This window comes from Anser anser, assembly GCF_964211835.1.
Source record: "Anser anser genome assembly, chromosome: 5".
Classification (NCBI taxonomy): domain Eukaryota; kingdom Metazoa; phylum Chordata; class Aves; order Anseriformes; family Anatidae; genus Anser; species Anser anser.
Window position 1 is genome coordinate 29957488 of NC_139725.1, and position 25627 is coordinate 29983114.

At 50.1% G+C, this 25627-nt stretch overlaps 2 protein-coding genes and 2 long non-coding RNA genes across 11 annotated transcripts in view; 2 read left to right on the forward strand and 2 right to left on the reverse strand.

The window, feature by feature from the left end:
• Nucleotides 1-6462, forward strand: part of PLEKHD1 (pleckstrin homology and coiled-coil domain containing D1) — a 32834-nt gene extending 26372 nt beyond the window's left edge. Inside the window, exons 10-14 of one of the 2 annotated variants that reach the window (XR_014584719.1) lie at nt 158-290; nt 920-1064; nt 2942-3091; nt 3691-5987; nt 6405-6462. Coding sequence is in view for 1 of the 2 variants with exons in the window: in XM_083836817.1 (XP_083692943.1) it covers nt 158-290; nt 920-1064; nt 2942-3091; nt 3691-3851 (589 nt within the window). In the remaining variant the exon portion in view is untranslated. Of the gene's footprint in view, nt 1-157; nt 291-919; nt 1065-2941; nt 3092-3690; nt 6065-6404 lie in introns of those variants that run through there. The other variant, XM_083836817.1, reaches the window with a different exon arrangement.
• LOC310899861 lies at nt 4395-7684 on the reverse strand. Its single transcript, XR_014584720.1, has 2 exons — nt 7426-7684; nt 4395-7253 (listed from the first exon to the last, which is right to left on the reverse strand). It is a non-coding gene; the product is annotated as an uncharacterized lncRNA (long non-coding RNA).
• Nucleotides 7685-7728: 44 nt separating this feature from the next.
• On the forward strand, nt 7729-20223 carry LOC310900942. 7 transcript variants are annotated; one of them, XR_014585473.1, is made up of 5 exons: nt 7729-7981; nt 9012-9221; nt 12057-12221; nt 17750-17916; nt 18420-20223. It is a non-coding gene; the product is annotated as an uncharacterized lncRNA (long non-coding RNA). The 7 variants fall into 7 exon arrangements; XR_014585475.1 differs by having other exon boundaries at nt 7733-7981; nt 9081-9221; XR_014585476.1 differs by having other exon boundaries at nt 7734-7981; nt 9078-9221.
• Nucleotides 20224-20408: 185 nt separating this feature from the next.
• CCDC177 (coiled-coil domain containing 177) lies at nt 20409-25340 on the reverse strand (the record flags this gene model as incomplete). The annotated part of the gene is made up of 1 exon (XM_083839690.1): nt 20409-25340. One exon carries the CDS (start codon nt 25338-25340, stop codon nt 23415-23417), a length of 1926 nt encoding a protein of 641 aa, XP_083695816.1. The 3' UTR covers nt 20409-23414.
• Nucleotides 25341-25627: the final 287 nt, after the last annotated feature.

Here is a 25627-nt window from a genome sequence, read left to right on the forward strand (position 1 = left end):
GTTATTGAAGCAAAAGGCAGATAATGCTCTTTTAGTGCCTCTTTGCTCAGGGTAGCCAGGTAGTTAAACGCGCCCCACCGTGGCATCGAGCCCCTCCCTTTCTGTGAGTCGTGCAGGGGTGGGGATGGTGATCTTCTTTTGCTGTGCCATGCACCAGGATGAAGGAGAACGAGGAGAGGTCCCGAGCTCTGGAGGAGGAGCGGGAGTTTTACTCTTCCCAGTCACAGGCGCTGCAGAACTCGCTCTCAGAGCTGACCGCAGAGAAGCAGCAGGCAGAGAGGGACCTCAAGGTACCACCCGTGTCTGTCACGTATCCGGGTCTCGCACTTGCTTTTCAGATCATCCCCCTTCTCATCTTTTCCCTGCACCTCCAAGATGCTCTTACCCTTTAGCATTCCTCTTGGCCGAACTAAAGCTAAGATGACCTAAGCTGTATGAGTTATTCTCATTTGCTAAACTACTGCCCATATTATCCTTTATTTCTAATTCTTATTGTATTTTTTTCTGAAACTAAGAGCTATCCACCCCATTTTGGGAATTGACTGCCTTTATCACAAGTTTATCTCAGATGAAATGGTGGCCTCCTGTTCTTGCTCAGCTTCAACTACTTGGATAGGTATGAATTCATGTGTTGAAATACCATCTCTGATTCCACATGGTTCATACAATGAGAGTGCAGATGTGAAAAGAAAATTCAGAGTAAGGGAGAATTCCTAAAATAATCTGGACTTCAAATTCAGATTGTCTGAAGACAAAAGGAACAAATTTTTTGTTGTCTTATGTTATTTCTATTGGTTTTACTTATTTTTTTTTTTTTTTTTCGTTTTCATCTGCTTTGTGTCCCTTGCAAGCCTCGTGAGTTACAGGGGGAGATACACCAGCTGTTTTCAGGAGTACTTATTCTCTTCATCTTCCTCAGGCTGAGGTGAAGGTGCGCATGGACCTGGAGAAGAGACTGAGGGAAGCTGAGGAAGCGTTGCAGCGCTTGGAGCAAGGTTTAAATTCTCTGGATCGCAACAAGGAGAAAGAGGAGAAGATGAAAGCAGATGTCAGTCATTTGAGAAGTAAGTCAGTCATCCATCTTCTGTACTGATGAGCAAGCTCCCAGAGAGGAAATATTTCTACCCATCTTTTCAGACTCAAAAAGAGGTTCCCAAATTAGCAAGGCTGCACCAGGTGCTCTCTCGGCTCTTTGTACCTCAACCACACCTCCCTTTGGAGGAGTCAAAATGCTCTATGCAGACACTTGGTGCTTCACCCTCAAAGGAGTGCAAAATTATTCCAGCCTTCCATGAGTGGTGGAAGAGAAACCTAGTGGCAGAGAGAGGAGTAAATGCTTTCCAAAAGGTCAAACAGGGAAGTTGTGGCAGAGCTGGAAAGACTGACTAGGTCTGAGTTTCTGGGAGTCCTCTGGTTCCCCCAATCTCTTTTCTCAGCCCTCCTTCCTGGAACATCAGCAGCGTAAGGAGCACCGTGGCTGCTGTAGCAATGTGCTGGTAGGTCACCAAGCAGGTGAGGTTTGGATCCTGAGTCAGAGCTGAATCACTGCATCAGCCCAGCGTTGCTGTGCTGAGACAACTGCAACCCACGGGTAAGGTGTAAGCCTTAGTTTCCGTGCGGCCTATCCCTGTCTGCTTTTTGTAAGATGGGGTGCTGGCCTAGAATCTGGCTTGAGCCAGGTTTGGGAATTGATATCAACAGCTTATTCTGGGAGAAGTCTTCCTTGTTTTCCATCCTCAAGTATAGTGCAGGGGGAAGCCATTCTAGAGATGCTGTATCTATACAGTTAAGGCTTCATTGAAGTGAAACGTGGATGTATTGGGCCAAGGGAGAAAAAATCAAAAAGTCTTGTGGCATTCTGAGCACTATATGTATATATAAAACATTATTCAGTAGTTTCTCCATCAGATTCCTAAACTGAGGCAAAGGACTTGATTTTGAACTTTGTGCTAGCAGCTAGGAGCCATGGCAAGAATACAGAGCTAAAATGGCTGTGTTGAGCTCAGCTTTCAATCAGAGCTGAGCTACCTGCACAGGGCAACAGAGAGTAACCTCTGGCACTGAATGTCTCCTGACACACATTTCTAATCTTAAGTTTGGAAGCTCTTTTCTTCAAAAGAGCAATGTTTTCTTTAGTACCAGTCCCAGCACAGATTGTTCAGTCCTTGCAGGTGATTGCTGCAGCTCTCTGCTGCCCTTTGACAGCAGAGCTGGGGAGCATTAGTATTTGAGGCCTTCGAACAGCAAGGGGACCAGCCATACAGGCAGGGATCTAGGAGGGCAGCCGGAGAACAATGGCAGAGAATGATTAGACCATGGTAAGGCCCTAGGAAATGAACCTGGGCAGGAAAAAAGAAATAAAACACGAAATGAACCTGGGCGGGAAAAGCAACTGCTAGGGACAGAAAAGCATTGTCTGAGTTTGGTGGACGTGGGGCTTTGCACAGAGCCTGTAATGTGTGCATGTGTTAGTATTTGCTATGCTATTAAGAAATCCCTGGCCATGCATGGCACACCTGGGTGTGCATGACAGTGTTTCTAATTCCTCTATTTCCCCAGCTAGGCTTGTCTGGCTTTAAAATTTCTTCAAGGAAAATGCAATCAGTGAGGCTTCAGAGCTCTCTGTTTTGACAGAGTTGAGAAGTTTTATCCTAATATCAAGGAGAGTAAACTGCCTTTCAGCAATTAAATCATTAACAGCTGTGGGAAGGATTAAGGGCGAATGGATGGTTGCCATTCTTTCTCTAATTTGAGTTATGACACTGGAGGTTTCTGTTCAGAACTTGGTGATGTTCTGGAGCTTCATAGATTTTTGTCTGTGAAGATCTGGGGAAGCGTTGATCATCATCACTTGGCTCAGCCTGTAAGCGAGCTCAGTCCCTCTTGACTGGTTCTTTGCTTGCAGTGCCTTTCACTGCTCACAGTGGTGTCCTCTCCTCAGAGTTCTTTGAAGAGTGCATCCGCAACGCCGAGCTGGAGGCCAAGATGCCCGTGATCATGAAGAACTCAGTGTACATCCACAAGGCTGCCACTCGCCGCATAAAGAGCTGCCGCCTTCACCGCCGGAGAACCAGCGCTTCGTGGAATGACTGTAGGTATCGGGCAACTTCTTCCTCCGTGTCCTGCAGGAGCAGATACGTGCAGAAAGATCTGCAAATGTGGTTCATATTACATACTCCTTAGCAGTAGCATGGAGCTACGGGCAGAGAGACTTGGAGCTTCTCTATCCAGGGAGCAGGAAGTGAGTCTGTGTACTAGCTCCCTGTCTCTTCGTGTATGTGAAAAGCTGCTGGGATGCTCCCAGGCTCCTGTAAAAACATATGCTCAAAGCTGACTTCATTTGTGATTAAGCATTCAGATGGAGTTAATTTGGAAGGGATGCCTGCACAATATCTAGTCCAGTCCAGTGCTCAAAGTGGCTGCCTTTGAGGTTAGGTCAGGTTCTACACAGAACCCTAAACCTGTAAAGAAGTAAAGTAAAGCACCCGTAAAGAAGAAAAATGTGTTTTTGTGTCCCTCAGCATTTTCCTCCTCTAAAAGCAGGAAGGTGAAGCTATTAGTGCAATGGTTAGCTCATACTTTGCCAGGCTCTCTCTGTCATGATGATCGCGTAGCTTGCGTGCTCTGTTGAAACTTGGGTTTGTGTCCCTGGCTGAGCGTGCTGACCTTTCTGTGCTGCTCTTGTTTCAGTGAAGCAGTCCCAGTCCTTCATCTTCTCGCATGCAGAAGCTGAAAACATTGAGGAGCTGAAGGAGGCAGCCAAAAGACTGAGCCGGCACCAGCACTTCCGTGAGACTCTCTACCAAATCATGAGGTCACAAAAAGATTCAGCTTCAGGGGATGAAAAGTGACTCTTGCTGGGAGGGGACTTCTGATCTCAACTTGCCATTCAGCTCTGCAAAAGCTAAGCCGTCAGGCACTAGGGTCAGAAGGGAGATATGTCCTTTGGTGAGGAAGGTGAGGGGAAGTTGTGTGTAGGCAATTCCTTCAGTTAGTGGCTTTGCTTTACTTTGGATGCTCCCCGTAGCCTGGCAGACCTTCCTTGCTGAACACTGCTGATCACATCTCTTTGCTTCAGCTGCTTATGTTAAGCCACATTTTGCCAAGATACCACGGCCGGTGTGACAGTGGCCACCGACCTTAGCTTAGGAAGTGCCTCTTCTTTTCTTTCCTGCCTAGTCTGCCTGCCCGACACGAGTGCTTCTGAGAAACCTGTTGTTAGCCCGTGGTCCAGCTGGAGCAGCCACCCGAGTCGGGCAGAGCTTGCCCCGTTTTGCCTGATCTCTGCTAGGAACTGGCTCGCTGAGCACCCCTGCTCATCAGCACTTCCATGGGGCATGCTTCATGGCACACTTCCTGAAGACTGCAGCAGCCCCAGCCTCCCAGGCACAGGCAGTAATATCAAGCACGGGGCAATCTCCTGATGCAGCAACATTTCAAGCAAGCGGTAGCAGCGCAAGGTGAAGGCAACCTGGGGATGCTGTGGATTTGGCTCCAAGAAGAATCACGTGCAAAGTAGATCTTATAGGTAACACGGCAGCATTGCTGCAAGCTGGAGGGAGGGTAATGCTGTGCTGGCTGTGGTTACAACATCCTGGGGCCACCTTTGCACTTTTTGCACTGGAACAGCTGGCTGTGTTGCTGCTGGGAGGAGGAGCACAGCTGTGTACGGAAGGTGCTATCTACAGGCAAGTTCAATGTGTAGGAGTCTTTGACTCAGCTCTGGTGGCTTCCTCATCACCTCTGGAAAACAAGCTTCGGGACAGGTGGATGAGGACTGTCCAGCAATGAAACCTGCTACCACTTTGCAACTTAAACGCTGTCAGCAGCAGGATGTCAGGGCAGTGCAGCTGTGGGGAAAGCCACCTCTGTGTGGGCTGCAGTGAATGGTCTGTACCCAGGGCTTTGTACTGCTCTCTACCAGTTCTCTTAGTTGCAGCCTGGGCTATCTTGGTTCAGCCTGGGCCTCCAGCAAGTCAAGGCTGGAATGGGAGAGGCCCTGCGGGCAGCTTGTTCAGAGGTGGGCTGCTGGTTGGCCCCTGCGCGTTCCCAAGTGCTCACCACGAGGTTATTACAGGGGAGGATTTGTCCTGCAGGTGGTTATCTTCTGTGTTACAGAAGAGGGATGGCTTTGCTGTGCAAACTTTACGGCCTCTCCCACTACTCCTTTTTGCAAGTAGTTGGCTAGTAATTATCTGTGCTATAGTATCAGCACTGCTTAGTGCTTACAGAGCCTGTGACAAGCACACTCAGTCACGCTTATCCCTGTGACATAAATCAGGAAACAAAGTCATAAAAGATACAAAGGTGATCAATCTAGCAGTAGAGGGGCTTGGGAATCTTACGTGCAGGTTTACTGGGGTTCTCAGGGCTGTAACGCTCACCAGTTCCCCTGGGTATTACACATGCCCTCTGTGCCAAGTGACACTGGGCCGGCTGCTAGCCTGTCCTGTGTGGGCTGTGACACAGGCCAAACCCAGGCTGTGCTTCTGGCCACCAAATTCATTCCCTACCAATCCAGAGCTCTTTTTCCCCTTTGCACTGCCCTAATATCATCTCTGGCTATTTTCCAGTTACAAGTTCTTTGTTGTGTGGTGCTGGAAGGTACAGGTAAAAGTACAGCCAAAGAATGCGTCTGCAACCCAGGCAGTTAGGAAAATCACCCAGTGGCTTCTGAATGCAGCCCCTTTGGTCTATTACCATCAAATGCCACAATATCAGAATTTACACAATTATTGTACTCAGGAGGTGGCCACATCGGGTCTTCCTTTACCCTGCATATTGACAGCAATAAATAAATAAATAAATAAAAGTTATGCGGATGCTAGAGTGAATTCCTGCGTGTTCTTGACACACCATTACTGAAATGACGTTAAATTGCCTCTGCAGGAGTTGAGACAAATCGCCGTGACACACATTTACTGCCAGGGTACTTGCTGTGCTTCACTGCATTGCTGTACATGCTGAACATCACCTCCAAAAGGACTGTACGTAAAATGCGTCCTTGCCACCCGCTTCCACCTTATTTACTATGCTGAGCCTCTGCACTTTAAAATGTGTATAGCATTAAAGGCAGGATGTATCAAACCTAAAGCAGCAATCTGTTTGCTTACCCAAAGCCGGCGGGCTGGGTGCCCATTAGCACCAAGCCGTGCCCTCAGCCCCCTGTGGCGATGTGCTTGCCACCTTGCTGCAGGCAGTGGCCCTGCAGAGGAGCCCGCCAGCCCCCACCCTGTGAGCTCCCTGGCAGTCATCCCCTCTGGGAACTTCTCTTCCCTCTGGTGACTTTCCCAGCTCACCCCTTCAGATATGCATTAAAAAAAATGGTTTAATGTGCAGACACCACCAAACATGAAGCCTGATGGTTCTCTTCTGTCATCTCACCTCCTTTTTTTTTTCCACAGCATGAAGGGCAGCTCCTGCTAAGGCCACAGTAAGGGTTAATTTTGTCCTCCACACAAGCTGCAGGACACCTCCAGGCTGTTTCTCTCTGGTGTAGAAGCGGTTCCCACTTCACAGGCAGGGGTTTGGCAGATCCCTTGGCTCTCACTCCCCCAGGCCTTTGCTATTGCACAGAAGTAAATGACAGAAAGGAAGGCAGCGCCAGCCCCACTGCTGCCTGCGTTTGCTGCTTCTAAAGCAGAGAAAGTGGACAAGAAATGGAAACTGCCCTTGGGGTCAGAAGTCAGTAACAAAGGATGAATGGTGTGCTATGCGTGACTGCACATGGCACACAGGGGACGAAGGCTGGTAGCAATTTCCAGCTCCAGAGCGTGGCTCTTACCTCAAGAGGGTGGGCAGGCTTTCCGCTCAGGACATTAGCGTGGCGTTAATGCAGCTCTTTGGAGATAAGATGATAGTTTTTCACAAAAAACAGTCTGTTTCAACTGCTTTCTCATGCAGTTCTTTCCTGTGGCTACTGGAGGGACAGAAGATGGCTGGAGCTGTGCCTGGGCTCTTGTCAGTCACAGGAGAGCAGCCATGTGGGTTCGAGGAGGCCTGTCCCTCACGGTGACAGTTCTCTGAGCAGCCACGGTGTCTTTCTGCCCGCTGGGATAACATCTCTTCTTCTATATTAAGTAACTCATTTACTTCTTACTGTAGGCTTAACTCTAAAGCCGGAACGAGGAAAGATCCAACTGAGGATTCAGCCAGGTCCGTGAGTCCTTTCTGCTCCTTTTTGCACCAGCACCAGTGTAGGACGTGCTGTGATGCTGGGAATGACGCCTCCTTCAGCGTTGGCAGGTCTGGCACTTCAGAGGAAGAAAAATGACAAAGGCCATTTTGTGAGGGTAGCAAAGGCACCTTTTGCTAACTTAGAGGTGTTGCAATAAATAGCACGGCAGGGTCATGTGTTCTTCTTTTGCTGTATTATGAAAAGTGCAGGCTTTGCATTGCTTAAAATAATAAGTAAACTCTGCTTACCCTTGAGTTCCTCTTGGTTGTGTCCTGCTTCAAACCTCTCCATGGAAAAGTACCTACAAGCAGAGGGATGGGTCATTTCCTAGGACTGCCGCTCCTGTCGGTTTCTCCACTGTTGGTGCTGTAGGCAGGGGAGCTCCCACTTCCTCCGTACATCAGCGCCTGCCTGCAGGAGATGCCAGCCCCTGGCATGAGGGATACAGGTTCTGGTTTGTGCTGGTTCTGTTCTGAGCTCCAAAGCAGAGCCACGAACAGGGCAATAGTGCATTCTGTAGTGTGATGGGGTTCACAAGTGCTCAAGGACCCTGCTGATGAAGGTAAGTTGCACAGCTGGGTGCACTGATCTCGGCAGCACGGGAGGTGGTGAGAAAAGCTAAAAGCACATGGCAAGAAGGTGGGAATGTTGTGGCTCCTGTAGCAAGCTAGAGGAGCAGGCTTACTGCAAAGACAGTCAGAGAGAAGAGATCGCACCTTGCCTGGGAATAGCAGCTGCTTTCATTTCTCTTTTCCTTTCCTCATTCTGCCAGAGGCACAGCTCCTGCTTGCTGCAGGCGAGAAGGTGAGGAGGCTTCACCAGGAACAGGGCTGAGACGTGGGAGTGCAGCTAAAGGGCCTAAAAACCAAAACACTCCTGATAGTGGGTTGGTGTGTTTAAGGAAAAACAAAAATGTGTGTGCTATGTCCTATATCTAAATATGCAAAATGCAACTGTCCTATTTCTTGGTGAGCGAAACCCACCTCCAGTCCCAACCAGCACCCAGCCCCAGCTGCTCGGAGAAAACGGGTCTGAAGCTACGGTCCCCTTTTCCTCTCCTTGCATTGTGGTGCTGAGCAAGACCTGGTGAGAAAGCACAGCTGAGCTCACACTAGCACGGCCCCACTGGGTGATGCCAGGTCTGGCATAGGCTCTCCTCTTCCTGGCCCTCCCCGTGAGATGAGCTGGGTACTCCTGCATCAGACATAGAGCAATGAAACCGGGCCCGGGCTTCCTCCTCTCCTCTCTGATTAATTTCTTTTGTTATAGTTTCTCTCTGCACATAAATACAGAGCAGGTAGGGTTTAATGTGGAACTTATTTTAGATTAAAAGAAACAATGTAGGCTCCCTGTGCAAGCAGGGTTGGCTTTGTTCTCTCTGTAGGGGGAACGTGGGCTCCAAAATGAGGACAGAAAATTCCCAGCCATTCAAAGGTACTGTAGATGGGCAAAATAAGTGCACTTATCTCATGCACCAAGCTTGGGCGAGGAGGAATTGCAGGATATGCTGCACTCAAAGTATGAAGCCAGCCTGCAGTGAGTGAAAAAATGATTTGTTTGAAGATGATGTTCTAGCCCTTGTTTTAGCTGATGCTGACGAAACCAGAAGAGAATGTGCCCCTTCTTCTTTTAGCTGGTGGCTAAAAGTGGTTAGATTTGGTAGCTGCTTATTATGTAGAAGGTTTAACATGATCCAGATCCACACCGGAGTGGAGCAAAAATCTTATTCCCAGTTTTAAGGATAAGAAAGCAATAAGGGGTGAGGGGTCTGCAGCTAATCATGCTGAGCACCAATGTGGGCATGGGGGTGTAGGTATTGACACCGGTTTTCCAGCCTGGTCCCTCCAAGGCTGCAGCAGTGTGTATGAAGGAGGAGTCGCAGTGGATTTATTTTCCCAAGGAGCATGCTGCATGTTTGCAAAGAGAAAAGTTGCTGAGAAGTGAAGATGGATGGATGCTGCCTGTTTGCTCTTACGACTGCACCAAATAACTTCAGCCTGTGACTCCTCTGTACACTGCTGGGGGGAGTCCTTCCTGCAAGCAGGTGAGGACCCCGGAAGGTGTTGTTTGCTTGGGAAGGCCAGGTACTGAGGATCCTTTTTGATCAGCGACTTCAGAGCCTCTGATCATTTTTCCTGCTCAACCACACACTCATCTCAGCAGGGAAAGGTGGGGCACCTTCTAGCAGGAGGGGAAATAAGTTTTGTCACTCAAGATAGTGTATATAAAGATGTAATAAACACAGGGTGGGCTCCCTCTTGCATTCACTGAATGATAGCGCTGGTGCTGGATCTGCCCTTCACCGACTGCTGTGCTTGCCCGAGCCCCAGAAGTTGCTCATCCTCTGCCTCTCCCTCCGTGCTCACCCAGTGCTCCCCAGCTCCCAGAGGGACTGCAAAGGACAGCTTCTCCCCACCTCCCCCAGCCTTCTCCCTCGACTTTACTTTTGTTCTCATTTGGCTAGCGGTGAATATCTGCCCGAGGTGGGGATCAGCATCACCCTGGCATGCCGTGCTGAGCGGCAGGGCTGTGGTGCCGCTGCTGGAGGCAGGGAAGCCCACCCTGCTGAGGCTTGTGAGTGCACGGGAGGTGAGGTGTGGCCTACAGGAAGCTGCAGCTGCTCATGCGTTTTTCATAGCGCTGGATTTCTGTCTAGAAAATATTACTCATCCAACTCATAAAGTCTTTCAGACTTGAGCATTTCATGCAGAAAATGCATAGAATTATCCAGAGAACACCCCGGGGTGTTAACCTCTGCTAACCGCTCCGCAGCCCACCTCACGGGTGGTTTGGGCACGTCCTGTAGGTGCAGAGGTGTGACGTGGGGGCCTATTGCCCGCTGCCCAGCAGCACGGGCCCGTCTGGGGTCTGTGGGACAGGCTTGGTCCCGATGTGCTTCATGGGCACAGGAGAACAGGTAGAGATCCCTCGGACTGTCCTAAGCCTCCATGCTGGCTGTGGGTTTCCCTTCCAAGCTGCTAGCCAGAACCCCTCTACTCACACACTTACCTGCACACGCATGCATATACGTAAAGGGATGCTGTGCATTAAATGCATGTCTCGGCATGTAGATAAGCCAGGTTAGACAGCTGTCCTGACAAATTTCATCAACGTTTTCCTATCCCAGGCACTGATAATGGCAGAGAGGCCCTGACTTCAGCTCTCCTCCCGGAGCCTGTGTGCACAGAAACGTGAGGTATACAGAAGTGGGATGTGGAGGAGTGAGTCTTCATCTTTAGCCAAGCTAAAGACAAATCAGATTTTATATTATGGAATCTCCTCTCTCCTTAATCTTCAGAGATTTATCAAAAAGCTTAAGGTTAGGACAGAATGCTACAGCATCTAATCTTTCCTCTCATTTGCCACAGACAAGTACATTTCACCTATTCACCACATGGCCAGTTCTACTGTTACTCTAATCTTTGGCTGGAAAGATGGGAATGGGATCTCTGCCACCTCTTGGGCATTTCCCCACCTATGTTAGTGGCGCAGGACAGACGTGCACCTAAGCAAGCACTGACCTGGAAGCCTCCATGGTTCAGCAGTGTGTGGGGAGCTGGAAGGGGCAGACCGCCCAGGGGAATCCCAGTGAGCCCAGCCTCGGCCCTGGGGTGATGGGAGGGAAAGTCTGCTTGTGGGGAGAAGGTGGCACCCAGTGAAATGGGATCACCGGTCCAAGTGGAGGAGAGTGCTTGATTTCCATGTGGTTAAAAGGGTCCTTTGCACGTGCGTTTAAACCCGTGCTTTAGAGCTGAGATGTCATCTTGTGACAGGGTTGTCCAGCTTTCGTTATGGCCGAGGTGACTTGGAGGCCTGGGCTGATGGCTGCAGGGACCACGGCTGTGGGAGGGATGCGGAGGAGGCAGGGGCTGCAGGGCAGGAACCTCTTAAATGCAAGTTCCCCCATCTCTGTTCTTGAGAGCCGCTTAGTGGGGAGAAGGACCTCTTTTCTTAATTATGGACAATATAGAAATATATGTAATGTCAGATTTCCCCACAGGCTCAGAGAAATGCAGGTGGGAAAAGGAGGGAGCTGAGGAGCGGCAGCCAAGTGGAAAATCTGAAACTTTTTTTATTAGTGCTCCATTTTCCACATGGAGCACTGTGGGTTTTTGTCTCCTTTGCCTGAGATGAGAGAATGGGAAAGGACCTTTGCTTGCAGCTAGCTCTCCCAGGGTGGGCAGCTTACTTATTCTGTCTGTCACTTGTTTAAATGTCTCTGTCCCTTTGCTGCAGCAGCCGGGCTGTAGCTGTTGGGGTGCATGTGAGAGAAAAGGGCACGGTGCGACCAGCTCAAAAAGCTCCAGCTTACTGACCTGCCTTTCCACCAGCCCAGATCCCTCCCGGGGCCAGGAGAACAGAGCAGCGGCGGAAGGGAGATGTGCACTAATGGTAGCTGTGGCTGAACTTCCCTGCATGAGAAACTTGAGAGGAAGGTCTCTGAAGGGATTGCATTTCCCTCTGCTGTCCTTCACCAACGTTGTCTCCTGGGGCCTCAGGGGGAGGCTGGGATGGTGGACACCTGATAAACACCCTCAAGCTGTAGTCAGTGGCTTTCTCCTTTAATGAAGGGTAAAGTGACCCACACATAACCCTGGCAGCAAGAGGACAGGGCTTGTTCTGGCCAGCTTGAGAGACTGTGGTGGCCAGAAAGCCATTTTTAACATGATTTATCCAGTGCTGCTTCAGTGGGGGTTTTCTGGCTTTCTGAGAAAATCCCATTTACTTTCCTAAGAAAATGAAATGCTGGCAGTTGCTCTGCCTCTCCTACCTCCCCACAGTTACGACCCTGTCAACTGGGCTGAATAGAGACACAGAGAGCTCACCTTTCATGTTTCTGCATTAGAAGTAGTAAAAACATTTTTGTTTTTATTGACAGCTGAAGGAAGGTGGAATTTGCCAAGCAGACTCTGGGCAAATCTCGCACCCTGAGGTGGAAACTGGTTCTCCCACATCCCACAGCAGTGCTGCAGGAAGCATCTCGTGGTAGGAGGAATGAGGGGAGCATCACCTCTGGCTGCAGGGTGGCCCCTGGCCTTCACAGGTGAGGTACCTGCACTTTGCACGGGGTGGGTGTTATGGGTAAAGCGTGAGCCCCTGCCCCATGTTATTTCTTAGCAAGAATCTGGTTTTGTAGCTGTGTGTGTGAGGAGCTCCACTTGCTCTTTCCTAGTGGCAGCAGACCGGGATTCCTTATGCTTCAATGTCTGAAAACTTTTGTCACCGATCCCTTCGGTTTCCCTGTCAGAGCCAAGTGGGCTGCCCTTGTGCACACTGAGCACTGCCACAATAGGCTGGCTTACGGGGAGCAGGACTTTCCGCCTTCTGCGTATTTCTAGATGTATGCTTTTTCCCCCAGGTCACTTGTGTCACTTCTTTTCTGGCCCAGGCCTAGAGCCTGGTTAGTCCTTCACAGCCTATTAGAAGCTCCTCCAGAATAATGCTCTCCCTGTAGTACGCTAAATGCATTCAGCCTTCAAACCCTTTTGCCCTCTGAGATTTGGTGTTGGGGGTGTTTTATGGGAGGGGAACAAGGCTGAATTTCAATTATGTTTGCAAGAGGCATCTGAGGGCAGTTGAGGAAAGCCACGCTGCACCTTGATGGCATCTTAGCGGCATTGCTCTCCCAGAAGCAGCAGTAAAGTTGTGGGCTGGCAGTGACAGGCCGGCCACTTGTGTTGCTCCAAACCCTGGCTGCATTATCTGTCAGGGAGATAATTCCCTGACCTCGTGGTCAGGGGATGAGCACTTTGCTTAGCGATTAAGCCACTGCGCTAGATAACACTCCCTGTTTAATCCCTTCGGTAGCTGCTCCTGGGGAGGGGGCTGCAAAAACGCAGCACCCTGCTGCAGGGGGGCCTCAGAAGCGGTGGTCACAGTGCGGGAGCCATGGCTGTACGTCCCTGTCCCCCTGTGTTAATTCGGTGGCAGATTGGAAAACAACCAGCATATCTAGGGCACTACTTTATCGAGTGATGGAGCCATCTGGTGCAAAAAAACCAGAGTTGTCTGAGGGCTTAGGCTTGTCAGAAATCAGGGAGTCCCTCTGTGTATTGATCCTGTCTGCTATCTGCCGTATATAAAAAGAAGGTTTATAATTATTTTTCCTCCGCTCTGTCCTGAATTACTCACTAGTTCTGCTGACTTGGCCCAGAGAGGGGTGAACAAAGCTGTTTCTCCTGAACCTATGCCCAGGACCAGCCTGCCCTTTGTACCCCTGGCACCCAGGCAGCGTCTTGGACTGTCCGGGCCACAGAAGCATCAGTGCATGGATTCATGACCAGGTCTCAGGGTTGTACAAGTCCTTGAGGGTTGAGACCCAAATCCCCAGTGATACTTGGGGTCCTGCCTGCAAGTGAAAGCAGAGGGAGAGCTTTGACCAGGCCTGACCTAAGAGGTTTCAGCCTCCCATCCAGCCGTCTGTCTCCCACGTCCTGCTGAGTGTCCCTCTCTTCCCATGCTGGCAGTGCATATTTGAGGATTATGAATCCCCTCTAGTCTGCCTCTTCCCTTTCAGAAGGACCCTGCCCTCCTTGAACCGGCCCCAGCCTCGGGTTTCCTTTGGCTGTGGTGTCGCCTCAGCTCAGGCGCAGAAACATGCTAGTTGTCACCATGTTGGGCAGCTGACCTTACCGGGGAGGGACCCAGCCCCACGGCCTGCTGCCTGAATCAAACGGGCTGCGCACAAACAGAGCTGTGCTTGGCCCTGGCCTTGGTGAGGGGCTCAGACACCTCTTTGCCTTCCTAACCAGAGCTGGGCTGGGGGCATGCTGGGGGCTTCTGCCAGCCTGATGTTAAATTTGGTCCTTAAGCTTAGCCCAGCCAGCTCTGTGGAGCTTGCTTTTCTTTTCCCTCCTTATGCCCACCATTCATTCAGGTCACTTTTTTTTTTTTTTCTTTTCTTTTTTTGTCTTTCTGTACTGGTGTGAGAGCCATCATCACTAGAGATCTACAGAATAGCTTTCCTGCATTGCTGCACTCACTCAGCTTTCCAGGTACTCCCAGGTGTTGGAAAACACCTCTCCTCTCCTACCTGTGGTTCTAAGTGCCCTCCGCCTCTTTCCTTCCCCAAGGGTACCCAAAACATCATATAAGAGGACCTGTGTAGCCGTGCACATTTCTATTGCATGAGACCTATAAACCGTGTACCTATGATTTGGAGGTTATTTAAATCCCCCACTTTGCCAGTTATTTCTTCTCTCTCATGTTCAGCAGTTCTTTCCTTTCCTCTTGGGAGATGCTTTGTTCCTTTGCATTTGTGCCAACAACCTCCTCATGGAAAAGACTTATGCTAACATTATACTCTATAGATTTGATATACTGACCCCCCGGTCAGCCTTGCCTGCTTGCAGGATGCCTTCCTCTACCCGAACGTTGCAGTGTGTTGTCACGGGGAGGATTCAGCCAGCACTGCAAGGTCAGTGAGTACTGTACAGCCTGTGAGTTTATAGAGCGTGGGCATCGGGACGGATGCAAAGGGCTCCTGCAGATTGCAGGAGACTGCAGAAATCCCCTGGTAGCTGCATTACAGATTTTTTTTAATGCATTTGGGGAAACACAGGCTGTGACTGAATCAGGTAGCATCTGCATTATAGTACAGTGTCTCTGGAGAGAGGGCTCTGCGGGTTCCTTTCCACAGGAAATCTGTTGAGTAGCACAGCACATGCTGAGCAGAGACGTGTAGAGAGGCCAGTAGCTCTAGGTATGAACATCGCTGCCTTCAGGAACCTTCTACTGCCACAGTTTTTTTTTTTATGGAGCCATAAAGAGAATGCATTGGAATACTTCACGGAGCAAGGAGTGGTGAGCAGGTTCTTTGCAATGTTGTAGGAATCACCGAAAACTTCTGCTTTTCTTCTCTGGGCAGTCCCTTCTGCCTAGAAAACATTAGGACTTGCCACATCCAAGAGACATGAGTTGGAGTGACAGCTACCATGCAAAGTGATGTGGAGTGAATACAGAGCAAATGTAGGACGTCAGGTGCTCTAACTCGAACTGCATAAAGCACTGAAGGATCTCTCAGTGCACCCACCTGCCTTGTGTTTTCTGAAAGCAGGCAGGTCAGCTCTGATCTTCCGAAACAATCCTCCCTGGCTCTACTGCATCCTGCGCAGCGGGAGGTGAGACATCACAGAGCACTAGCAGAAAAAGTGATGCCATAACTCAGAGCTGTTAAGAGACTTCTAAAATTCCTGTCATGACAGGCCCTGCAGGCCAGTATAAGCTAACCATGCGTGTTTCAGCAGAGCTCAGGATGGGTTTCAGTGCCCATCAGGAGAAGGTGGAGAACACTGGACCGGTTAGCCCGTGCTGGGCTCTGCAGTGCTGTGGTTAAGCTAGCGGAGCCTGAGCCGCTCCATTTGAAACTAGCTTGGTTATAGCCACATCCTCAGGGGGTAGTAATTGCAGTGCTGTTGGGGGGACATATCTTATACAGGAGGACAAGCTCACACCAACGCCCAAATCCCTCCCGGCCCCACATGCTTGGAGAGGTGGTTCCAGCTTCAGGGTTCATATTCGTACTGGTGTTAGTACCAAAGGCCAGGCTTTTGGCTTTGTGTTTTAGGGCATGGTTTCTGGTGCTGCTAGTGTTCTCCCCATCCATGTTACATTGACGGGGAAAACAATGCAAGGGAAGAAAATTAGCAGCGGTGCTGCTATTTGAAAATCCCTTTGCATCCATTTGCCATTCCACAACGTCCTAGTTCTTCTGTAGGTTTTCAGTCTACGCCAGCCAAAGGTCCAAAGCCTGGATTCAGACAGCGTCTGTAATTGGCGAGGGCTGCGGAAATCCACCGGTGAGAGCAAAGTGCTGCTCCTCTGCTGGGCTGGCCGTGCTTCGTGTCAGACCTGGGCTGAGTCCTGCCAGCACAGTCGTGTAGTGATCCCTCCTCAGTGAAAATGCTGCCCTTCTGCTCATGGAGCTCGTCTTGCGCTTCTTTAATCTCACCTTTTCCTTGAAGTCTGAGGAAACAGCTGGTACTGGGAGCAGGCAGGAGACAGGTACACGGATAGCAAAGTTGTGAACAGAGCAGACCCCCTCCTGGGGTTGAACACGTGTGCTGCCTGGCACTTAAAAAAGCTCTCATAATGCTCAGGGTTTTTCAGGTTGGAGAGGAAAATGTCTTTCCGCTTTACCTGCACATTTGTGTTTTAAGCTCCCTTCCTCGTTTATGTTCCCATCTTTCATAAATCATTAGATAACCGTTAAAAATAGCACAGCTTACTTGGGAGGTGATTAAAAATGAGAAGACTCTATCCCATCACCCTCCTAAAACCCCAAACATTCCCAACAGCATCTGACAGGGAGCCAAACCTCTTATTTATTCCCCACTGTTTAGCTTGCTCTCTGACAAGGTGCCTCTGTGCCAGCTGCCCTGAGCTGCTCAAGCAAATGCTGCTTTCTGCAAACACCCAGGAACGCAGCATGCAGATGAGTATCGACGGGCTCTCCTCTGTGCCTAAAAATACCAGCGGCTGTGTGACCCTACTGTCCCATTGCCTGGGTACAATTCAGGCAGGAGGAAATTTCCAGCGGGCTCTTGGAGGCATAGCTTATCCTAACACACTGTGATTGACATAAATAATAGAAAGGATAATGTATCCAGGCTGCATTTGTTCCTGGAGTAACTCTGTTGGCTCTAGCAAAGTAACTAGCGAGGTGAACTTGTGACTTTGGTGGGCTGGAGGAAATAGTGTTACTGCATGTTGTCATATATACAGAGGTGATTCCAGTCAGCCGGCATGGTGTAAGGATTCTCAGTCACACCATTCATGTTCAGGCCCCCTGTTTGAAAGCCTAAAGAGATATTTTACAGACCCTTCAACTGCTTCAAGGTTTGAGGACAGCGGCTAGAAGTGGAGGCTGGCATCTTAAGACCTCCATCCTCGGTGAAGCTCCAGCTGGAGAGCAGCAAATGGAGGAGCTGCCGCAGCAGAGGCTCGGGGACAGCCTCCCCTTGCAGCCAGGGAGGTTAATCAGAGCGCTGCTGGGGGAGCAGGGAGCATGCGAGAGCTCCAGCTGAGTGCCAGCATGGCCCGGGGCCAGGCACATCCCTTCTTTCTGCTTCAGTTTTCCTGTACTCAGACCAGGGGCGATAACTCGTTTACCTCACAGTCAGGTCCCGGGGTTGGACGCAGGGAGCTGCGTAAAGCATGTAAGTACAAAATTGCACTGGCAGTTTGATTTTGTAATAGAGGATATTTCTTACTGCCAGTGTGATTTTGTAATGTGGGAGATTTCTTGCTGAACGGCAGGGATGTAGGTGACGAATGCAAAGTCGCAAGAGAAGGATGTGGGTCCTTTTACACTACAATCTTACTGTAACAAAGTTGTGTTTCACAGCAAAAGCCATGCTAAAATGAGCGAGCTAAGGACAAAGGAATCAGACCCAGAACTGATTTTTTTTTTTATGTCCTAGCATTCACAGGAGTATGGGATATGGAGCATATCCCAGTATGGAGGCTCTGAATGCTAGCTTCCCACTGAATGCTGGCTGCTGTGCATAAATGGAAAAGGTGTTTCCGGGTATCTTGTATGGCAATTTCACTTCTTTTTCTTCCCCTTCACAGTATTTTCCCATCAGAGCACCATCCAGTAACATCTCACTGCAAAGAGGGGCAGAGCTGCCTTCTGCCTAGAAGCAGAAGCATTCTGATTTTCTCACCTGGTCCCAGCATTGGCTGTTTACAGCGTGTGCTACTTGCTTGCAGAGGGCCTGCAGGGCTGCACTCCCCTGGTAAGTTGTACTGGGGCTCCATCGGCTCACCTCAGAACAAGGCTGGACTGTGCTGCAAAGCAAACATCATGCAGCTCATTTCCAGAGGGACTGGGACTTCCCGTTCTTTGCCCGTGACAGCCTTCTTTCTCAACTACGACAGCTAAGACCAAACCTAACAAACTTAATTCCCTGGGACCTTGACCCAGCAAGGCATTAACAAGCTTACACTCGCATGCTTTGAATGAAGGCTGTGTGATCTGAGAGCAGGCAGACCCCTCCCCAAGCACCTATGCTCTCCTAGATGTGGTGTCTGCTCTCCTGGACAACTGCACAGTCCCAGGCTTGCAAAGCAGGACTGCGTGTAGAGAACCACAGCCATCGCCTGCAGCATGCTGCATCCAACTAGTTTTGTGGCTCGTCCCTGTACCTCCCTGCACCTGTTTTAAGAAGAAATAAAAATTAAAATTAAAAAAAAAATAAATAAAAACATCATACTAACTATTATATTTTAACCACCAAAGGAAGAAGAACCAGAGATGAAAGCAAATCCTTTCTTATGGCGTAATGGCTGGTGGTGATGAGAAGCTGTTCTCAGGTAGGATGTGGTCAGCCTGGCTCTCTCTGAGGTCAGTAAAGGAGCAGAAAATGTCACTTCTCTGAAGCAGTCACCTCTGATGACGGCTACTAGTGGTGGCTCTGGGGCCTTTCTTAGAAGAACCTCTGGAACACTAGTAGTTGATGGACTTTGTATTGCAAATTCTGTGCTCCCTACATCTCCCTGTCCAGGCTTGGATTAGTAAAGACATACACACTGAAAAAGACTCCTCTCAGACCAGTGCATATTGCATATTCAGCATCAGTTTGGTAAACAAAATTTCCCTGGTATCAAGAGAAATTTTAGCACAGAATGAGTCAAGAGCTTCCTAAGCACTGTAAGAGAACCACAGTAGGTAACCAAGGTGAGAAATCTCATCCTCACATCTCTCTTATTCATGCTGTGAAAGTGTTTATGATAAACTTGGTTAAAATACTTTGTGAAATATTAACTAGTGGGGATGCAGCTGCTCCTCCTAATAGCTTTTGAATGTGTGTGCCAAGTTCAGCATTGACAGAGAGATCATGGCTTAGTGATAAATGTTGTGTGAAGAGGCAGCATGCAGAAGAGACAGACTGTTGGGGCTCTCATGGGTATTGAAGGGCTCCAGCTTTAGTCTAGGTGCTGTTAAAAAGTAGATAATTCACATAAATGACATAGTCAACAAAGACTCAAAGTGTGCCAACACACTCAAAGTGTGTGAAAGCTTCATTTGGAGTTCACGCTACAGGAACTGCCCTTCCGTCAGTGGCTCTCCTCACGTGTGAGTTCTCTGATGTCTAATACAAGCAGCTTCAGTTTCGCTGAAGCCAGTCACTGGGCACCAGCCCAAGGAAACCAGGCTGCACAGTTCTGGGACCTCTGAAATTTCTTGCCTTATTCTGTGATGATTGAGAGTGTGACACTCTCTTCTTTCCCATTATTATGTGCCTGATCATCTCGTCTCATTGGGCAAAAGGTAAAACTCCCATCATTATATAACGAAAATGAATCTCAGGCCTTGATCCTGTAATTCTTTTTTGAACATTTAAATGATAATGAAGTCTTTCTCCCTAATGTTTCAATACCTCAACTTCAGAAACCCCTCAGACAAAGTGATTTCTAGCAGGTCACATCCTAGCAGGAGGAGTTCTAGTCTAGTCTACTGGTAATCGGTACAATGCTTTTCAAGTGGAGTTACAGGGGTGCATGCATCAGTGTTTGGCTTCAGATTTAAAAGTTTAGTAGCACTTGGACCTAGATTTTGGCTTGTCCCACTAGATCCATGGGAGCCAACATGAAATCTTGGAGCTAGGCTTTCCAGGTGCTCAGGTAGTGAAACCTGGGAATTTGATACTAGCTAGATCTAAGATGTGCCACTGGTCACAGAAATTTGCCAGTAATTGGCCTTTGTTGCTTTTCAGTGCAGATATTCCAAGGTCTAGCAGTCATTCTGCAGCAGGCATGCACATGGTCTAGAAGCAAATTCTTTATTCTAACCTCATGATTATAATAGATCAATGGCTTAAAATGTGTCTTCTAATCCCAGGAGAAGCCCAACCTAAGTTATCTTTCTGCAGAACCTGACCAAATGTCATCAGCTGCTCCTGTGCTCTGTATAAGCTGTGATCTATTTCTGAGCAGTCAGATAACATGTTTCTTGCTTTCATTTTTAGTTCTCTCTGGCTTGCAGCTCAATATCAAGCCTCATTTAAAAATGCCGTTCCTTTTGTATGCATACCAGGGCTTAATTTCAATTTCCACAGAAACCCGGCAGTAAAACTCCTCAAATAAACAAAGCATAAGCAGACCCAAGAAATACCTCTCATGCCTGCACCCAACTAGCTGACTTCATTTTCCATGTCACAAGTTTAAGTAACTATAAACTCTGTTGACTTTCACAGGTTTTGGACGGGGACCGCTACAGAAATAAAGAAGTCCATACACAGATTAATGCCTTTTGAAAAAAAAAATATTTTTTTCATTAGATTGCATATTCAAAACTTGAGCTGCACACTGCACAGTATAGAAACAGCAGTTAGCCAATCCAATTACCACCATGTAGGTGGGTTTTGATTAGTTTGGCTGTAGCCCCAAGGTGTCAAACTCATTTGGAAGCATAGACCCGAGGTGTAATTACAGTCAGTGGCCAAGGCGTCTCTCCTGGGCCGTAAAAACGTTCTCAGTCTGCACTGGAAATGCCACATCAGAGGGCAGAATGCAGTGGACTTTCAGGGAAAAAATACTGTTCTACTGTTCCAGTTAGTGGCCGTGGCTGCTCATTTGCCCATCAAATTATGCATTTGATTTACGTTATGCATTCTTTACAGTTCCCAGCTCTTCCCCTTAGCTCTCTGCTGAATGGATCAAGCAGTGAACTTCAACCACAATGCAACGAAGCAGGGAGCACAGGCCTTTGCATCAGCGCTGGCAGGCTTTCTCTGCAGCCCTGAAGGCTACAAACTAGATGAAATCTTGGCTACACAGAAGTTAGTGCAAGTTTTATCCCAATTCCAGTGCTGCTGGGGAGAGAGAGAGAGATTTTATGCAGGATGTAGTTGGGCCACTGGGCATCTCTTTTCCAGGTCTTTGATGCTCCAAGGGCATAGGTGGAGCACTGCAGTAACAACAACACATGCACGCATCTATATTTTTATGAAGAACCCTGTCTGGTGTTACCACAGGACAGAAGGATTGCTTCCACTGTTCAAACTGATTGTAGTTTTGAGGACAAGGGTGCAGTGACCAGCTCCTAGCTGGAAACAGTAACGCTGCTGTCCTTCCCAGAGTTGTGCATGTTTTTAAATTTTGCTGTTAATTGGTGCTTTTTGCCAACAGACATGCTTTACTTTAATAACAGCTCAAACAAACAAATAAATAAATAAAACAGTATCTTGTGCTTTGTTAGCATCTTTCATCCAGAGTCTTTAGAAGCGTTTTGCCAAGCCAAGTGTTACTATTTCCTGCGAGTCACAGCAATCCCAAGAGCCTGACTCTGCTTCCTTTTATATCAATAGGAGCAGGGCCAGCCCTCAAGGACTTGCCTGGTGTAACACAGTGAGCTGACGACTGACTGAGCAAACATAACTCAGGTGCCCTAATTCCTACTTTTCACGCCGCCTGCCCTCAACAGCACCAGTTGCTCTGTGATTCAAAGAGAGCAAGTTCCATCAAAATGAAAGAAATCCCTACTTGCTTCATTCCCATCGCTGCTCTTATAATGTCTCCGTCTTTGCAGGGCACCAGGGTGTGCTTGGCTTACTGCTGTTGTTGCTGGTCATTTAACACCTTCTTAAAGCCTTCTGAGAGGTAAGCGATCTATGCATGCAGAACTGCATGCCTGTGTCATATGTCAGCCTTCTTTGGGTCTTCTCATCCCCTGCGTTGTATGTCAGAGACATCTGCAAGTAAATGAGAACCTGGCTCTTCTTGCTGCTTCTCCCCCTTGCTCTGGGTTTGATACTATCACTACAACCACCCAGCACAGCGTCACAAATGGTGGTGCACAGTGCTGGCAGTGCCCAGAGCCAGAAAAAAAGCAGCAGAAAGTGCCTGGTTTGGATGTGTGTTTGTAACTGCAACCCAGCAGAGTAAACGTGGAAAACTGGAACAGAACACTGACTTGAATGCTATCCGTGGGGTGTAGGTAGGCTTTTCACATTTCCAGTGCATTAATGTCAGAAGGACTCATTTCCCTATCAGTGGGATTGAGTTACAGTTGTAAAAATGCCATGATCCTCATCTAAGAGGATCCATAATGTACACTATTTTGTGCATTGACTCTTTCTTGTGCCCTAAAATAAGCATATAACTGTTAGCACCAGTGGACAGATAAAAGCTGCCCTGCTCAGTAGACAATGATAAGAGCTGGGTGAACGTTTTAAGCCACTCACGCAACCTTTAGGTTGGAAGAGATCTCTGGAGCACACCTTGTCCAGCCTCCTGCTCAAAGCAGACCGAACTGGATAAGGTTGCTCAGGGTCTCGTTGAGTTTTGAGAATTTTGAGTTTTTTCTCCAATCATGGAGATTCCTCAACCCCTCTATGCAACCTGTCCATAGATTTCCATTTTAAAATGATCTGCACGGCCAGCTTCCACAGATTCGTTAATTTTTATATCTTAATGAACAAACGGGTTGTGCCTATCAGGTTGTGGATTGCCTACAAACTTCCTCCCCGAAAGAGGAAATTCTACAGACCTTTATAAGAGACACTGGGAAGTGAGGGGTGAGGATACTGGGGAGGGGCCACAGCTGCACACAGCAAAAGTGAAACTGGTGTTTGTGAGCACCCTTAACAGTTTCTGCCCAGCTCTGATCATAATGTCTACTTACAAGGTGTTATGAAGTCTTGACCCATGCTTTCTTCCCCCCATGTCTGATATCAGCAGCAGGTGAGGCGCATCCAGGGACACGTGGACTTCTCCAATACAGCTGTCCGTGCCTTCATAGGTGTGCAGTAGCTTTGAAAATGCAATCCTGTACCTTAAATCAGCTGAACGTCACTTGAACCAGAATCAGCTGGGCTGGTTTTGGTTCTTTGTCAGTAGGCTCTAATGGTAGCCTGTAGTCTCTATTGTCTGTTTTTCCAACTAAAAATAGTGCAGCTGTTGTCAGCTCCAGTTAAGACAATCAATCAGTAACTCACAGGTTTCACGCAAACTTCTTCTGCAGCCCTCTGGGAAAACGTGTGCTTGTGGGGTGGAGGATGCAAAAGCTCTTTTCCCCCTCTGTACAGATGACTGAGGTTGGTCCTTAAAACATGCCCAGAACAAAAACATGTTTTAAAAAGTATGTGAAATAGCTGCCACGTTTTTGTGCGGTACCCTGCTCCTCCAAAATAACAAATTAGTTTTTTTTTTTAAATGTTAATGCAGAGGAGCTTTCTGATGCATTATGATGGACAACTGGTAACACATCCCTACTCATCCACGAAAAGGTCTTTCACTTCTTATCCAGGCTGGCATGCAGTTCTGCTTCAAAGGCCATCTTGTCAAAGGTGCGCGTGTTAGTCTCTTCCCGTACCTTTTCCCGGACATGGAAGGATGCCCGAGCTACAGACCTGGCGTTTTCTAAGACGGTCTTCCTCTCCTTGAAGATCTGCTCGCTCCTCTCCAGTTTCCTCTCTATAGAAAGGAGGATCTCCCTGCGCCGTAAGTCCTCGTACTGTTCCACCTTTTGCTTGTTCATCTTCTGCACCTTCTCCTTCTCCAGACGGCTCAAGACCACCTTGCGGGCTTTTTCCTGGACCACCTCTTCAGCCACCTGGGCAGCATGCTGGAGCTTCCTCTCTGTCTCTTTCGCCAGGGCCTGCAAGTGCTCCTTCTGCTCTCTTTCCTTCTTCTCTGCTGCCAGCTTGGCTCTCTGGATCTGCATGTCCTCCCGCCTGGCCTTCTCCCTCAGCTCCTGGTTCCTCTTCACCATTAGCTGCTCATAGTTCTCCTGAGCCTTGGTCAAACTCATCTCCAGGGAGGCCTTCAGCATTTCCTTCTCCTCTGCCTCTTGCTTGGCCAGTTCCTTGAGCAAGGCCTCGTGCTTCAGTTTCTCTGCCTGGCTGAGCTGTTTCCTTTCCTTCTGCAGCTGCGCTTCCTTCCTCAGCCTCTTCTGTGCGGCCGTGGACAGCTTCTCCTGCAGGAGCTGCTCCTCTCGCTCCCGGTGCTCCTTCTTGCCCTCCTCCTTTGCCTTCAGATTGTGCTCTTGATGGAGCTTCTTCTGCTTGTCCTCCTGGATGGCCTTCTCCAGCTTCTCCCTCCGCAGTCGCTCCTGCTTCTCTGCTTGCTCCCGCCACCTCTCCTCACACACCTGCCGCTGCTTCTGCTTCAGCAGGGCGGCCTCCTGCTGCTCCTGGCTCAGCTTTCCCCGCCGCTTCTCCACCTGGCTCTCCCACATCCGCTGGCCCTGCAGGAGGGCCTTCTGCTTCTCCTTCTCCTCCTGCTCCTTCCGCTGCTCTGCCAGGCGCCGCTGGCTGTCCCACTGCAGGTGGGCCGCCTGCCGCTGCTCCCGCAGGAGGCTGGCCTCCTGGTGCTTGGCGATCATCAGCGCCGCGATCTTCTTGTCCCTCTCAGGCACCTCCGAGAGACCCTTCCTCCTCTTCACCTCCTTCACGATCCTCTCCACCCTCTGGGCTGTCTGCGGCGAGTGGCTGAGGTCGCCCAGGCTGAAGCTGCGCCCCAGCAGGGAGCCATCGGCCACGCGGCCCCGTCCGCGCCCCTTGCCCCCTTGTCCCCTCAGGCTCTCCCCGCTGTAGGAGGACGAGGCCCCCGACTCCGAGGAGGTCTTGCCCCAGCTGCCCTCCCGGCGCTTCTGCAGCGAGTCCAGCGAGTGGCTCTTGGCCTTGGCGCCTCCTGACGCCCCGGCCTTCCCCCCGGGACGGGGTCCGGTGGCGGTGGTGGCGGCGGTGGTGGTGGTGGTGGCAGCAGCGGTGGCAGCCCGGGGGGCGAGGCGGGCGGCGGGCGAGGGCGGCAGGCTGCCGAGGGGCGCGAGGATGCGCCGCTTCTCCTCACGGATGATCCTCTCCCGTTCCTCCCGGCACTGCTGCAGCTTGCGGCGGCGCTCCCGCTCGTAGGCCTCGTAGAGGCCGGCGGCCACCCGCATGGAGCGCCCGGGGGCCTCCCGCAGCAGCTCCCCCAGCGCCCGCGGCAGCAGCTCCACCGGCCGCACGGCGCAGCGGGCGCAGGCCTCCAGCGAGCGCGGGCTGGTCAGCACGTACCGGCTGCCCTCCGCCGCCGCACAGTCGAAGTTGTACAGGTCCAGGTGCAGCAGCGGGGACTGCTCCCCGGGACGGGACGTCTCCCCGGGGGCCGCTGCTGCTGCCGCCCCGCCGGGCGCCGGGCACGGCTGCGGAGGGGGCTCCGCCGGTGGCTCCACCATGGCTGGGCCTGCGAGGGAGAAAGCGGTGGCGGGTGAGCCCGCGGCCCCCTTTGTCCCCCCGCCATGGCGCCAGGGATGGAGGGGATGGGGAAGGGCGCGAGGATGGGGACGGTGACCGGAGCGGGGATGCTGCGGTGTGCGGGGGTGTTTGGGAGCTCATGCAGGGGGGTGGCCGGAGTGCATGGGCTGGGGGTCTCAGGTGCGTGCTATGACCGGGACCCCCGCACCCCACCCCACCCCACCCGGGCTCCCGTGGGGGCGCGTGGTGATGGACGGGGGCGGTGGAG